This window comes from Gallus gallus, chromosome 3 (genome assembly GCF_016699485.2).
Source record: "Gallus gallus isolate bGalGal1 chromosome 3, bGalGal1.mat.broiler.GRCg7b, whole genome shotgun sequence".
Classification (NCBI taxonomy): Eukaryota; Metazoa; Chordata; class Aves; order Galliformes; family Phasianidae; genus Gallus; species Gallus gallus.
The window spans coordinates 92,408,004-92,423,269 of NC_052534.1; the positions used below are offsets into that span (position 1 = coordinate 92,408,004).

General features: G+C 34.3%; 1 protein-coding gene across 4 annotated transcripts in view; it reads left to right on the forward strand.

Annotated features, from left to right (window-relative positions):
- Nucleotides 1-14,431, forward strand: part of SNTG2 (syntrophin gamma 2) — a 244,420-nt gene extending 229,989 nt beyond the window's left edge. For all 4 annotated transcript variants that reach the window (XM_025148890.3, XM_025148893.3, XM_025148894.2 and 1 more), the window contains one exon: nt 646-14,431. In XM_025148890.3, coding sequence (XP_025004658.1) covers nt 646-777 — 132 coding nt within the window. In that variant the 3' untranslated portion in view covers nt 778-14,431. The remainder of the gene's footprint in view (nt 1-645) is intronic.
- Nucleotides 14,432-15,266: the final 835 nt, after the last annotated feature.

Consider the following 15,266-nt stretch of genomic DNA (forward strand, 5'->3'; position numbering starts at 1 on the left):
ATTCTATGTTTTTTGTCATTATGTCAGAATATCACTTCATTTCTCTCTGGGAAGACTGGGAAACAGAAATGTCATTTATGCACAGAGGATGAAATATTTCATAAAAAGTCAAAGGAATTTGAGAACTAATTAGGAGTAACTGCCTTTCTCACAGAATTAGGGCATGTGAATTTCAAATACCCATATTTAAATGTGCAAACAATGGTGTGACTTTACCTTTGCTTCCATTTGCCCCTGGCCTCACAGCTTGCTTATTTGACTGTCCTTGGAAGCTGCTAAACTCTGTGTCCTCCTCACCCTCCCCTGAATGGGACCTGAAACTGCATCTTTAAATTTTCAAATATTGTAAAACATGGGGTGATGTCTGAATTTTCTTGCAAGCTGAATGTTTTGATTCTCTAAACTGAGGGATTTGTAAATAATAAAGCAACAAAACTAAACTGATATACAGCAATGCCTGTGAATGAGCTATGCATATATATCTTTTATTCTTAGCACATTTAAATTTATAGTTCCTTATAAATATACAAATTTTCATTTCAAGTTCATTGTTGTTGACTAATGAGTCATTTCTGTTCTTATGTCAAATATTTATTAACCTGAATATGAATTTTTTTTTTTTTTTTCTCTTGCTTTCTCTTTCAGGAACTTGAATTTCAGGATCTGACAGCAGTTTTACACTGTATTCACTCCTTTATAGCTGCAAAAGTGGCATCTGTGGATCCAGTATTCATAGACAGCCAGAGTATTGCAAGAAAATATATGTACAGTAACTGATATAAATGTTGTGACTATGGCAAATAAATTATTTTCTTAAAGAAAGTAGTTATTTCATGCACAATATTGCAACTTTGTGATTTTCTAAGTCTATAGTTGTGTTATCTGTAATGTTAACAGTTTTCATGATCTGTTTAACATCTTGAATCTATGAGTTAACAAATACTAAATCAAACTGAATCAGTTTGTTGTCTTCAGCACTAATCTAATATTCCGAGCAGATACTCATTCAATAACATTTGTGGTATCACTTTGATTTCTGTTCTCATGGTCATGCATACCCCCAAATATTAGATAAAAACACGGACTAACATTTGAAAATGTATGTCCAAAAATTAGGATTTTTAAGTGTATTTTGAAAATTGCTGGACACAAAGACAATTTCTACAGCCCTCACTAAAAAGAACTAATTATTGTAGAAAACGACAATAGGAATTGCACTTTCATCTTTCTTTAATGTGTTTGAAAATTTATAGTTCCTCAGTCCAGTATTTTTGAGTCCAGAGAGTTAGATGTGGCATAACACGAAGTACTCTGTCTCGGACTGAGGAAAAGATTCAAGCCCATACTTGATTCTGGCCTTATTATGTAGCCTAAGTGTATGCGGAAGGTAATGCTATGTAATGTATTTAAATACCTTGCTAGATCAAATGAAGCACTTTGTCCCCCACACCTCTAGCCATGTATCTTACATATCCATATATCTTACATATATGCTTAAACACAAATGAAAAGAGGATATGGGTCTATTTTTTGGCTTGTTCTTAGAATTTCTTCTGAAATCACTTTCCTATTTGCACAGATAATGCATCCTGATATTAAAAAATTATTGAAGGAAGACATTTTAATCTTAGGGGTAAGTAAAAACAAGTATTCCAGTCTTCTGAAATAAAGATCTCAGTTGTTTTCAACTGTAGTTTTGAGGCAACATCATGCAATATTATGATATTTTGAGAAAGGAAAGAAAAAAAAAATTAAACTCAGGCAATGTATAACAGTGCATATGGATCAAAGTAATCAAACGATTTTCTAAATTTTAGCTGTCTAAGAAAGTGACCTGCTAGAATAAAAATCTAAAATCACTGTATACTAAGCAGATAGGTGCCTTTAAAAGCTCTCAGGTGAGAAGTCTTTTTACTTAACTTCAATGTCTGAATTTAATTAGAGAGGTTCCACATCTGTCTTAAGGCAGGTAACTGTCTTGAAAGACAGCAGTGGAGCTTTGGGCACTTATTTTAAAGGAATGCTTATCTGCCCACCTAAAGCATAGGCACAGATAAAGTGCTTATAGTTGGTGATTTGATCCTACGACAAAGATTGCTTACTGCAAAGAGATATCTTGAGAAAAAATAATTTAAATGTTAGGGATGCTGTTTGCAATTCCACTGCTGTTTACAGATCTAATGTTTGCAAGGAGGTATAGTAGGACAGCTAACTCCCTTTAAAACGTTTTTTAGAAAAGTTGAGCAATATTTTTATTAATTGTAAATAAACTTTTATAACCATTACAGTATTTTCAATAAGCAGCATCTCAATTTTATGTCTAAAAAAAAAAAATCAAAAATTGTCACTCTCAAACACACTTTTATTCAAAAATTTTAATTTAATTTTCAGCTTTCCTTTTAATTTTCAGCTTTTTATGTTTACTGAGATTTTAACATTCACAAATGGTAGCATTAAAAACTGAAAGGCTTTCTTATAGTCAATTCTCAATTATTAGTGTGAAAAATTATAGATAACAAAGTGACTGTAGATTGAAGCATGGTGGAAATCTTCCTCTGTTTTACTTTAATTCTCTTATGTACAAAGTTCAGCACTAGCATGGCACTAGTGTAACTTGAGTGGAAAAACGTACTAGTTAGCACTAGACTAAGACTATGATCAGGCATCTAGACAGTGTTATGTTTTAAGTGTAACAAAAAGCACAGCTTATCTTTCCAAATATCTTTCCACTTGCAGATATGATGTTGAGTGAATGTCTAGTGCCATGAATTTAAATCAGAGAGAGGTATATCACTGCCATATAAACTAACGATCACTACAGCATAGGCTAGGGCACTGGACTTGAACAATGCTATTGATTTATTAATCCAGTTCCTAGCATTCTTTGATCAAAGTTAATTAAAATCTGCAGAAAAATTCCTGTGCACAATTATGAGCTGAGTGAGCTCAGATCTGTTCCCAGTGAGCGGCTCTGTTGTGCTACCAGTTTAAAACACCAGAGAGTTTAGTAGATATGATGTGTCTAGACCATGCCAGATGGCCTTAGGGGTACAATATGAGCCCTGACAATTTTAGCTTTAAATTTAGATGCTGCTATAAAATCTCACCCCTGCACCTGACCTTTTTTTTTTTTTTTTTTTTTTTTCTTTCTTATTATTAAAGCATAGAATTTGCATAGAATTAAAGCATACAGTATGGTGGCTGTGCTGAACCAGCCAAAGCTCAAGTTCTGGAAATCTGACTTAATTCTTTTTTCTATAAGATCTTAAGGAACAGTAAGTGTTTCAGAGTGATAGCCACTCTTGTACCAGTAGTCCTGAAACTTATTACAATTATTATCTGTGGGGGATAGCGGGAAGATAAACTCTAACAGACATTGCAATCCTAAATCTACATCTTGTTTTCTACCTGAAGTACATTAATTCTTAGGTAATTTCTAAAAAGGAATGCCTTTTCAGTAAAATGGGTGTAGGCCAATCTTTGTAGTTGCATAAGTAGTATTTATAAATGGCAGAATTTCTTTCTAAGGAGATTACCATAAATGCTTCTATTGTCCATATTTTGTAGCACCTCCCCACTTTCCTGAATGTCATAGTGAAGGGAGTGTAGTTGCAATGTATTTTTTCTGCTTTTTGTTGAACAAGATGATTTAAGGCAGTGAAGTTTGCACACCTGTTAAAGCTTCTCAGCACACAGTGTTGCAATGCTGAGGAGTTGGCATCCATTTCTTTGAAAGAGTACAGAAATGCTCCTGCAGGCAGACCTCTGCCTTGAAAGCCTCCACAAGAAGTGCCATTTCCACCCTTCCATGAAAGGAGACTGAATGCAAGCTCTGATTTGCCTCCACATGCTCCCTGTGCCTGTGGCAACAGATAGAAAAGTATGTATTTTCTCTGCTATGTCAACTTGATCTACTGTAGTTGAGTTTTGGTTCAATGTAGTCTGCCCAGGTCCTCCAGTAAGCTTCTGGCGGCAAAGAGGGTGGACATTAGGGAGGAAGTAGTCTCTTTCCTCCACATGTTCTTGAGAGATGAAGATATGTCTGTGGTGATTTCTGCCCGTCTTTCCGAACTGGGAAGTAGAATTGGAAGTGGATCAAAACACTGCAAAACCTGAGGCAGGGAGAGGACAGACAGATGGACAGACTGTGCAATCTTAAAAGTCTCTTTACTCAAGCATGAAAGTAACTATTAAATGCATTTCATTGTTCTTTCAGTGTACTTCTCCTATTTTACAATGATAATCACTGAGATATGGTTGCTGAATAGAGAACTTTAAAAGAAAATGTTAAATGTATCGTTTATTTATAAAATCATGTATCTAACTTCTTAATGTATGCTTCAAAAACATTTAGGTACTTCTGTGTTGAAGCATGTTGAGAAGGGATTATCTCATGTGAAGTAAAAGACTTTGTAGTAAATTTGTTAGAATTTAGCCTGGTTCAACCAGAAGAATTCCACAAGTGAAATCTTTTCATTAAATCTAAATTTATTAAAAACCATGGACTCAAGCCAAAATCCACTGCTGTTTAGAAACAGACTCCCAGTGACATAAGCAGGACTTAAACTGAAAACTCAGAAAAAGATATACTATTTTAAATAATCCAGACAGAGAGAGAAAAAAGCTTTCTAATATTGCCTTGATCCACAGCTGCCTACACTGTCAATAAAAGGGTTTAATTCTGCAGAAAAGCTGCAGACTTTTGAATGAGAAATCAATTTCCACTGATTGGACTGGAAGTTATAACCTTTCAGTTGGAAAGACTTGCATGGTGCCTTGTAGGAATTGCAGTTATGCAGGTATTGATACCTCCAGTCCTCTAGTCCAGATGTATCATATGCTCTTTTTAATATTTTTTTTACTTTTTTTTTTCTTTTTTTACGGAAGAAACATGATATATCATTAAGTCTCATTACAGTGGGAATTGAGAGTGGTAGAAAGGTCAGAGCTGCATAGGAGACTGCGTTGCACAAGAGCCTTTTGCTCTTGTAAACACTGCAGTGGTAATATGTAGGGAAAGCATTACAAGCTGAAAGGTTTTAATTTCTGGAGAGTGTGAGGATACAGGAAGAAAATTATGTTAGTGAAGGGATTGGAGATTTTTACCAGTGGTGCTTGTTGGTTGTTTTTTAATGCAGAAATTCATTTTTTTACTAGAAATCGGATTTACAAGAATTGGGTGAACATGAAAGAACAATTGGAGGAAAAGATATGTAATGTTCATACATCTAATTTCTTAGTACTGTTATAACTGTGAGAGTGCTTCATTCTTTCTTTATTTAATGCTTAGCTGACTGTGACTGTCATAGATCTGTAGGATTGCCAGAATACCAAACAGGGAAAGGAAGTTAAATGTATTAACAACTTTATTTTTCTTTCTCAGTTACAAACTGTTCTTGGAATATTATTTGTGGAATAATAATAATAATAATAATAATAATAAATAATCTTTATATATATTTATAAATAATAATAATAATAAATAATCTTGGAATATTATCTATAGTGTATAGTGTAGGAAGCCTCCAGATTGTTACATTCTTCAAATATGGTAGAAACGTTATACTCAATGTTTATTAATGAATTCGTGTAGAAATTAGTTATCTAGTCTCTGTTGATCAGCTGATCTCAACTCTCTAATCACTGGAGAGAAATTGGAAGTGGCAAGGAGTGCTTTCCTCCCACTTGCTCAAAAGGCCAGGCAGAAGAGAGCAGTGAGGAGGGAAGAAAAAAAAAAAAAAAAAAAAACAGGGCCTGTTTTTCCAGCCAGCACTTTACTACCTAGTGCTTAGTATAAAATATGTCTAAAATGAGGCAGTAAAAATTGTGCGAATTTGTAGACTGGTTCTATATCCCATGGGATACATTGGCTCTTGTAACATCAAGCTACTCATAAAATATATATATATTTTTTACTGCGTCTTTAAGCACTTTGTTCAATTGGCATTCAGAACTGAGCTAAATTACTGCCCTTTAGTATATCCTAAATCATCCATAAGCAGATTTCATTATCAGCTCACTGTTTTCTTATTGCACAGAAGCTGGACAAATATTCCCCAGCAGATTTAATGTGAATATTTAATTGGCTTTAGGGATAAAACTTTCCCTGTTTTAAAGTAGAAATCCTTTACTGAACCAATATGTTTAGGCAGATTATTTTGTTGTTGGATAAAATAGGAAAAAAAAAAAAAAATCCTAAAACTTTTCTCACCAAGACTTTGGGAAGTACTGTGGTTTGCATTTGTCTTGTGCTCTAGCTTTAGCCAGTACTGCAAAGAAGAGATTTTGACATAAAGGTAGTGTTTTCCCTCAACTGTCTATTACTAAAACCACGGTGACTACCACAGAAGTCCCAGCGCTTAGTAGCACACTTTGCATCTTGGTATTCTGTATATACTTGACCTTTCTTAGTCCTCAAGTGAAGAAATGAATGCACTCAGGGAGAAGTAGGAAATGTAGTAACTTTGAACATCTGCTGGGTTGAATGTCAAAACCACTTCTGGGTTTTAGTTCTTCATGGCAGCAAATTATGTTTTTATCATCATTTTTAGCATTATTACAGTTTTATTTCTCCCCATCACTAGAATATTCATAGCAAGGTGGAAGGAATTGGAATTGGATCAAAAAATGTTTCGTACTTCATTTGCCCTTCACCTTTCTTTGGATCAAGGCACTGAGGGTGTTCTAAATATTAATTTTTTGTAAACTACTCTAAAATGTAGGAGAGAATACTGTCTTATGGCAGTCCCAAGTTCTGAGTTTGTGGTCATTATAACTTACACAGAATTAACTTCTTCCCAACCCTGCTGTTTAACTCCCTGAATTTGTTTTAGATCTTTAGTTTTAAAAAGACCTCAAAAAATTCTTAAATGTTTTTTTTTAAGAATCTTTTTCATCCAAAAGAAGTAATTTTCTATAATTTCAAATACTCTTAATGTCTTCTCTTGCCACATAAACTACTTCTATTCATTTAAGATTTTTTTGCATTTCATTTTAATACATTTCTTTTAACACATTTCTTAAACACTGTTTTATATCATGGAGGGGAAAATTTGCAATTACAATCCCTAAAACAACCCCATAACTCATAGTTTTTGAGAGTTCATATGAAAAGGATGTAAATGAGAATTCTCTTTTGCTTTTATGGAGTAATTTCCCTTATGAATCTTTTTTAAAAGACTTGTTTGTAGAACTTTTATGGGTTTTTCTCTTGGAAAATCTTGCACCATGCTCCTTTCTTGTCTGATGTAGTCTAGGATGAGCAGTACTTCTTTCCTTGATAATTGGTATACAGCTCTCAACAGTAACCACCTTTTCATCAATAGTAAATCCATTTCCATGGCATGCCCCCTTATGATTGTCTTTAATCATGCTAAGAGGCATGTAGGTTTCCTGGATTTTTGCTTTCCCTATCTAAATAGCTTTGCCAGCCATCATCATGTGGTTTCTTATACTCAGAATTGCTTATCTCGTTTGCCTTCAGAGGAACTGTTCTCTTAGTCTGATGCAACTGATTTTTTTTTCCTAACAATATGAGCAAATAGATGAGGTTCAGGTGTCTTTTATTATTATTTTCAGTATTCTTTTATAATAAGCACAATATTTTTTCTACCATCCACAGGTACACAACTTTGCAAACTGCCTGTAGAAGTATTTTAGCTGAAAATACATGTATGTAAAACTTTGAGTAATAATGGGCCCCAGTTTTCCATAATGCTTACTAGTCAATTGCTGCTTTTTCTTTTCTTTTCTTTTCTTTTCTTTTCTTTTCTTTTCTTTTCTTTTCTTTTCTTTTCTTTTCTTTTCTTTTCTTTTCTTTTCACTTCTTTTCTTTTCTTTTTCAGTGCATATTTATCTGCATTATACATTTCTCTTTGATTTATCACACCATTTCACATATTTTTTCAGGTCATTTTTTCTGAAAGATTGTATGTTGTGTTCATTTGTTATACTTCTTTCCAAAGAAATTGATCAACCTTTGTTCTTTTCTATTTAGATTCCCATTTCTTGATATGAAAAAAAAAAACAAAAAACAAAAAAACAAAAACAAAACAAAACAAAAAAACTTCAGCAGCTTGGAGAATTTTTTCCATGGAAATGGATTTACTACTGATGAAAAGGCGGTTACTGTTGAGAGCTGTATACCAATTATCAAGGAAAGAAGTATTGCTGCATTGATTTTTTTGTTTGTTTGTTTGTTTCACTGCATTTTTTATTTTTGTTGACAAAAAGAAATAAAAGTCAGATTTTTAATTTTTTAATGCTATGCTGAATCCTACTCTTCATATTCCTACATTTTTTCTTTTAACTTGATTTTCAAAGCAAAAGCAGCATTTTCTAGAAGATACATTGTACTGGTTATGTCTCTGTGGCATGAAAACATCTGCTCCAAATTCATATGCTTGGAGTTCAAACTGTATGAAAAAAGAGTCACAAGTGTTTACATAGGGCAGCTCAGTATTCACTATTCTTTAACATCTCAGACTTTGAAAACTGCTGGGAGTGCGTGCAGGCATAGTTTAATTAGTTTGAACTTGAAGTAGAATTGAAACTGAGGGAATTGATGTTTCATTAAACACTGCAAATATGAGGAATATTTTTCTTACACAGAAAAGACAAAATATCCCAGTACAGGAAATATAATGGCTTCATCATATTAAAAACTTACCGAAACCATATAAGAACTACAATTTTGAGTCCAATCAAGATTTTAAAAACCTAAAAAAGCAAACATTCAGGATCAAATACTGAGTAAGAATTTTCCCAATGATTCAGCACTTAAATAAATAAATAGACAGACCTCTTATACAAGATTTAAAAAGCTGAATTCTTAACACCTAACAGTATGGCACACCTGCATGCACTGTGTGCTATTTGCAGTGTGTCTGCAAACTGTAAGATTTTCCAACAGAGAACAACCTCCAACTAGCAAAAAAATACAGACATGATGACACTCAACAAAAAGGATACAAAGGCGGTAGGAGACCAGGGTGTGAAACATCCACAGAGGTTCACTTAGAGTCATCTGAATCTGTAACTCCTCCCTTGCTACGAATAGGTCTTGAAGTGAGAAAAAAAATCTCACCTTTCTAATTAGTTGTAATTATTTAGATTTCCCCACACAAGTTTAGTAGTTAAAATTGCTGAATACAAAGCCATCTACTCAGACACTCATTTCATATTCCTAGACCTTTACAGTTGTTTACTGAGCATGTTTCACTTAATATCTGCAATGGGCTAGGAGCATACTTGCGGATAATTGCTTTGCCTAAGCTGATGAGTGGAAGTCATTAGGCTGTAATAGGCTGATTACCTGTTTGTTTATCAGTGAATCCATCCTTTGATTTCTGGGGTCAAACAGGTTAACCAAATTGGACATGTGCTTCAGGGGTGGGTTTGAAACAAAATTAAGAATATAGAAATATGTGGAGTCTCCTTCTCTGGAGGTACTAAAGACCAGCCTGGATGATTTCCTTTGAGACCTACTGTAGGAAAGTGCTTTAGCAAGGTTTTGATCTCCAGAGGTCCTTCCAACTGTTATGATTCTTTGAAACAAAGAAATTTCTTCAAAGTACTCCTAGAGTAACAAAAGCAAACATGAGTAGCTGCATTAAGAGTAGGAGAAAATAAGCACAATTGTTGTACTTTAAAACTCAATTAAAAAGCCATCCATTCTTTCCTAAATTGTATCAAATTAACTCATTTGTTTTGTACTCATTGCAGCATATTTAAGCAGGATAGGAAAGTCAGCCTTTAAACTTTAATAGCATAACATTTTCAAATATGAAAGGTCATTTGATGCAGCTGACTGATCAGTTGCATCACTGATTGAAGTTTCTTTCTTTAAGTTCATGCTAAATGTCTTTGTGGTCATATGCAGAGTAATCACAAGTGCAACCTCAGCCACAGCTTCCGGCATGCACAGAGGCATTTCAGTGCCCAGCAGTAAAAGGCGCTCTGCAGGCTGCCAGGCCCCTCGTTCTCTGTCATAAGATGAATCACTTCAGTAAATAGTATTCTGCTGAAATTCAGTGAGGAATAGGAAACTTGATGTCACTGTAATAGCTCTAAAGGGCAGATTCAATTGTCCCTGCACAAATGTAAGTAGTGGCAGGCTGAGCTTGGGCTGAGCAGGAAATGGTTTGATTAACAGATCATTTGAAGTGGAAAAGGCACAGTGACTTAGTGCTTCGTATAGCTCAAACAATATTGGTGGCGATAGATGTGTTACAGTAAAGCACAGGAGAAGCTGCAGGAGAGACCTTTTGTTCAATGTATTTTTCTGTAGCATCTAGTTCTTTAGGCTATTCAGTAAAACACTGACTTTGTCAATAACGTATTATAGACTTCCTGGAGAGGGAGTGCAAGGAAGAAAGGAATGGAGACCAGGAATTGTATTTAAATGTAGGAGACAGTGGTATGTTTCTCAAGTACTTCACTGTCAGGAAGTACTAGAAGTGAGAGATGTCTAATTCTCCACTTTGTGTTCTCTAATTCTCTTGCTTCTGTATCATTCCACAATTTTAGCTGTGCTTCCTCAGCTTGTGACAGTTATGATCACCACAATAACCTTTTTTTTTTCTTTTCTTTTTTTCTTTTTTTCTTTTTTCCAGTTTAAGAATGGTGCCTAATCACACAGAGGAGTTATGGAATTATAGACTACCTTGGGAAGTCTAAATTTGCTGTTTTCTCCTGTCCAGAGTGTTCAAGCAACATCAGGCTGGTTGTGAGAGATGAATGCACTTCATCTAGAATGACATGCCATTTAGTTTCAAACATTTAACATTTATGTGATTTATCACATAAATGCGTGTGATTACAGACAAAACCTAAGTAATTCCATTGTGTAAATGGGATAAGTGCATTTATGAGGCACTTGTCTGTAGACCACAAAGCTTTGTGAAAGCATACATAAATACTTCTGACTTGAACTTACACACAGAGAGATATATTTATGTTGAAGCTTTTTTTTTTTTTTTTTGTGCCATAGATGTCTGAAGTGTTCATAATAAAGAGCAGGACTCCACAATCCATCCCATAAAGATCAGTGATGCTTAGAAGTTTTTTTAATATGAATTCAATGATGGAAAAGAAAATGATGTTTGAATTGTGAAAGGGTTCTCTTAAATGAAAGAACCACAAAATTAACAGAAAAAAGTGCAAGCTATTGAGCTCCACTGGAGCTGATGCAGCCAGGTGCTTGGGCATATGTGGAATGTGTTCTGAGGCACTGCTGAGCTGGCCAGAGTAGGGGGGAGTAGATGATCACAACAATGTAAAGAGCAGAAAAAGAGAATTACGCAGCAATCCTCTACATAGCATGAGAAGAAATACTGCTCAATTATTCAAAACAGCAGACCTGTCAGAGGAAGTGAAACCTTTTGTGCTATTTTAAATATTTGTTGTGTTAGTGAGAGATATTGCAAATGTAAATACTTTCTTAAAGCATGTAAATGTATACCTCATTATCCAGCTACTCAGGTTATAATATCATCCATCCATATGGGGAGACATTATTAGCATTCCCCAAGCAAACAAAATTACATCCTCCAAGAGGTTGGATCCCTGGTGGTCACTGCAAGCTTTCCCAACTCAGGCCTTTGCATTTGCTCACCCTGCAGCTGATGCATATTCACTAGTTCTATTTTTGCTGTTTGCTCTACTTGTTCACCTATGTCAGCATCCTTGGTTTTTGTTAGTGATTGTAGTGTTGTTTACTTGTTGTGTTTTGAGTTTGTTTATTTGGTCTAGTGCCTTTTATCCATTTCACCTAGAAACCAAAAAATTACATTCTATTAAACAGTTTATCCTGATTTTTTCATTTGGAGCCAACATTTTAGCCAACTTAAATCTCTCAGAGACAGTAAGAGATAGGAGTTTAGCCCCATATACAGCTTTCTGACAGCACAAGAAATACTAGAAATGAGAGGTGGCTGATTTTCCTAATTGTCCAATTCTTTCTGCATTGACATACAAAATGCCATTTATTTTTAAATTTTCCTTTAACTTGACACCATCTAGTGTACATAAGAGATTGATTATTTATGGCTATGGCATTATCTTTATATGACTATTACATGATTATAGAGGAAAAAAAGAAGAATTTATAATGTTTTTTGCCTTTATTACTGCTGGAAAATCCAAGAAAATGAATGAAATTTTCTGCGAAGAGATCTATGTTTTATTTTAACTCAGTATTTTTGCATTTTTCATAGTATCTTCATCCAGTATTAGTCCAGTTTCAACAGAAGCATGACTAATGGATTAAGTGGTAAATCACTGATGATTTTAAATTAAGGGGATTTGAAGTTCTCAGTGTGCTTGGGTTTCACTTAACTGTAAAAAACTGGAGACAACATTATTCTTTGTGAAAGTGGTTAGTAAATGCAGGGGAAAACTAAATGACTTCTCTGTTACCGTAATGTGTCCCTGAAATTTGTACTAACAGCATTCCTGCATATTTCCAAGAATTTCCATCTCAAATACCACAGTAAATTTGTTCACAGTGGGTGGAAAGCAGCATTTGTACCAGAGCCATGTATTACAACTGTGTGAATTTCCTTCCCAAGGTGAACAGTGTGAAATATGTGGCCCCTGCTTCCCCTCCTCCCTATAATGTGTGTTCTCTTTTACAAAGTAAAAAGTGATTTTAATTTCTTGGAGGAAACATGAAAAAACACACATTGTAGAAGTGAAGCATGGAGTTTGTTTTTTTTTTTTAACTGTGACATTAACACTTTTCTCCTGAGCATGAGTATTACCAACAATACTGTCTCAAGTTTATTTGCGCTCCAGTCATAACAAAGTGTTTCCTCAGCACAGAATCATAGAATCATAGAATGACTTGGGTTGGGTTGGAAGGGACCCCAAGGATCATCAAGTTCCAACCCTCCTGCTACAGGTAGGGCCAACAATCTCCAGATCTCATACTAGATCAGATTGCCCAGGACCCCATTCAACAGGCTGATTGCTGCATACTATTCTTCATTGAAAAATGTGTGTGTTTCATATATTATTTTGAATGCCACCTTTTTCTCGGCCAAAGATGTTAACATCTTACACATTTCATAGGAAATTTCTTAAACCACTTCCAGACCAATGCTTTTGCAAATTACTGGCCATCATTGGAATTCCCTTAGAATGCAGAGTGTCTAGGAGTAAGTCATTAATGGTGGCATTAACACTCAAGTTTCCCCCCACAACTGCCATTCATTCTCACTCCCAGCCTGTAAATCTTTCCTTGCTGAAAAGGAAAGATCGTCCTCCAGGAAATGACATAAATTTTAAAAGATCAAGTGTATTGAATTCTCTGGTACAGGAAAAAAAAACTGAAGTGAGCATGAACACAAGGTTTTCTGTTTTAAATTTTACATGCTGTAAATGCACAGGTTCTTTTTTAAGAAAAATATTTTAATTAGTATAATCCTGGCAAGCAATAACCATATATTAAGCATTTCCTCAAAGTACACTAGCTCTGTCCTAAAAGTATATTAAAATATTTAACAGATCATAATAGAGCATAACCTAATGTATGTTTATATTTATATGGGCACATAGGGACTGTTTGAATGTTATTCATATTGGCTATGTGGCAATTAATTTTTTTTTTTTTAGACTATCTGCAAATTGTGGATTTTTCTCCAGTGTACTGGAAACAATTGAGGGCCAAAATACTGCAGAACAAAATGATGCAGTAAATTTTATCGTCTTTGTAGACTGCAAATGGAACTATTTACAATCCTATAACTGACAGAAAAAAAAATTAACAAGATTTTTTCATATTCATAATATTTTACGTCTAAAGTTATATTCATGATATGTTTTGTTACGTTTTATCTGGTAATTTTTTTAAAAAAGGTGTTCTTGTGTGTGAAGATTTGCTTTGTTTTTTTGTTGTTGTTGTTTTGTTTTGTTTTGTTTTTTTAATAAATGCAGCCTTGCAACATGTGCATGATTGTAGTACATAGTGTAAAATTATTGTAATTTTTTCTTCAGTTCAGGAAGTCAGAACAAGATTTAATAAATATTAAAGATTAAACTAGGAAGTAATATAAAGGCAGGGTGTATATATTTTGCACTTTTACATAATCTTTTATAAGAGAACCTATTGTCGTACAGTATACTGTAATTCCACTTTCTAGTGATACTCTTGCTATTGTCACAGTGCTGTCTTCTGATTCTGAATAGTTTGTATATGTACACACTTCAAAAGTGATTTCTAGAATGGAATCTGTGCTCCCTGTCAATGTTACTAACATCCAACTGGAAAAATACTCATCAATTATTTTTTTTACAGATTATGAATGTACAGTGTAAATTAGTAAACCAAATATTGTAGCAGTGAAGAGATGCACTTTAAAAAAATGTAAAAGTGTTAATCTCCAAAAGTGTTATTTTGTATAGTTGTTTTGAATAAATAATTTATTGCTCATGATGGCTTTTTGTCATTTATAAATAAAAGGAGTTTGTTAGTGGTTACTATAGGTTTATATATCATCAGTAATTTTGTGGGTTCCACGAAAGGAAAGTTTTGTAATTGGATCAGTAAAGGACTAGGTCACATCACTTTTAATTTCATAAATCATCATTGGCTTTGCCTGGTTTCTTTGACGTCGGCTATGTACAATCCATGATCCACATCAACCAGAGGGGACTTTCTCCAGCTTCCACCAGCCATGAAGAGTGGTTTTGGCAGTGGAGATCAGGTATGGAGGAAGGAATACATAACAAGGAAGAGTCAGGTTTTGGCATGGTCTATAAGGAATCAGAAACACTCCCACTTCCCATGGTTTAAACCATATGTGTCCAACTTGCTAGTTTTATTGTTTTTGTTGCTCTTTTAGTTTTATGTTTAAATAAAAAAAAATACAAAAAATTAAAAGAAGTTTTGTTACTTACATACATTAACTATATTATCTATTTTGTGTGCGGCCCAAGACCATTCATTTTGTCCCAGGCAAGACAAAATTTGGATACCCATGGTTTAAACATACAGTTGAGATTTGGTGAGACACCATGACCACAGTATATATTGTATTTTTTTTCAGTGAGAGGTCAGCAGTGAAGACCTGAACCCTAAGGTACTAAGCAGCAACATGTCAACAGCTTTCAAATCTTAGCAGAATTCTCATTTGTAATTTGATATTTCTTGTATACTTGTTGTTTGCTGTCCTAACAGATAGAAAAAATGTAGCACCCATCCAACACAAAAGAACTATACTGAAAATATGCAAAGCATTGGAAACACTGTTGACACTACGGAGCAG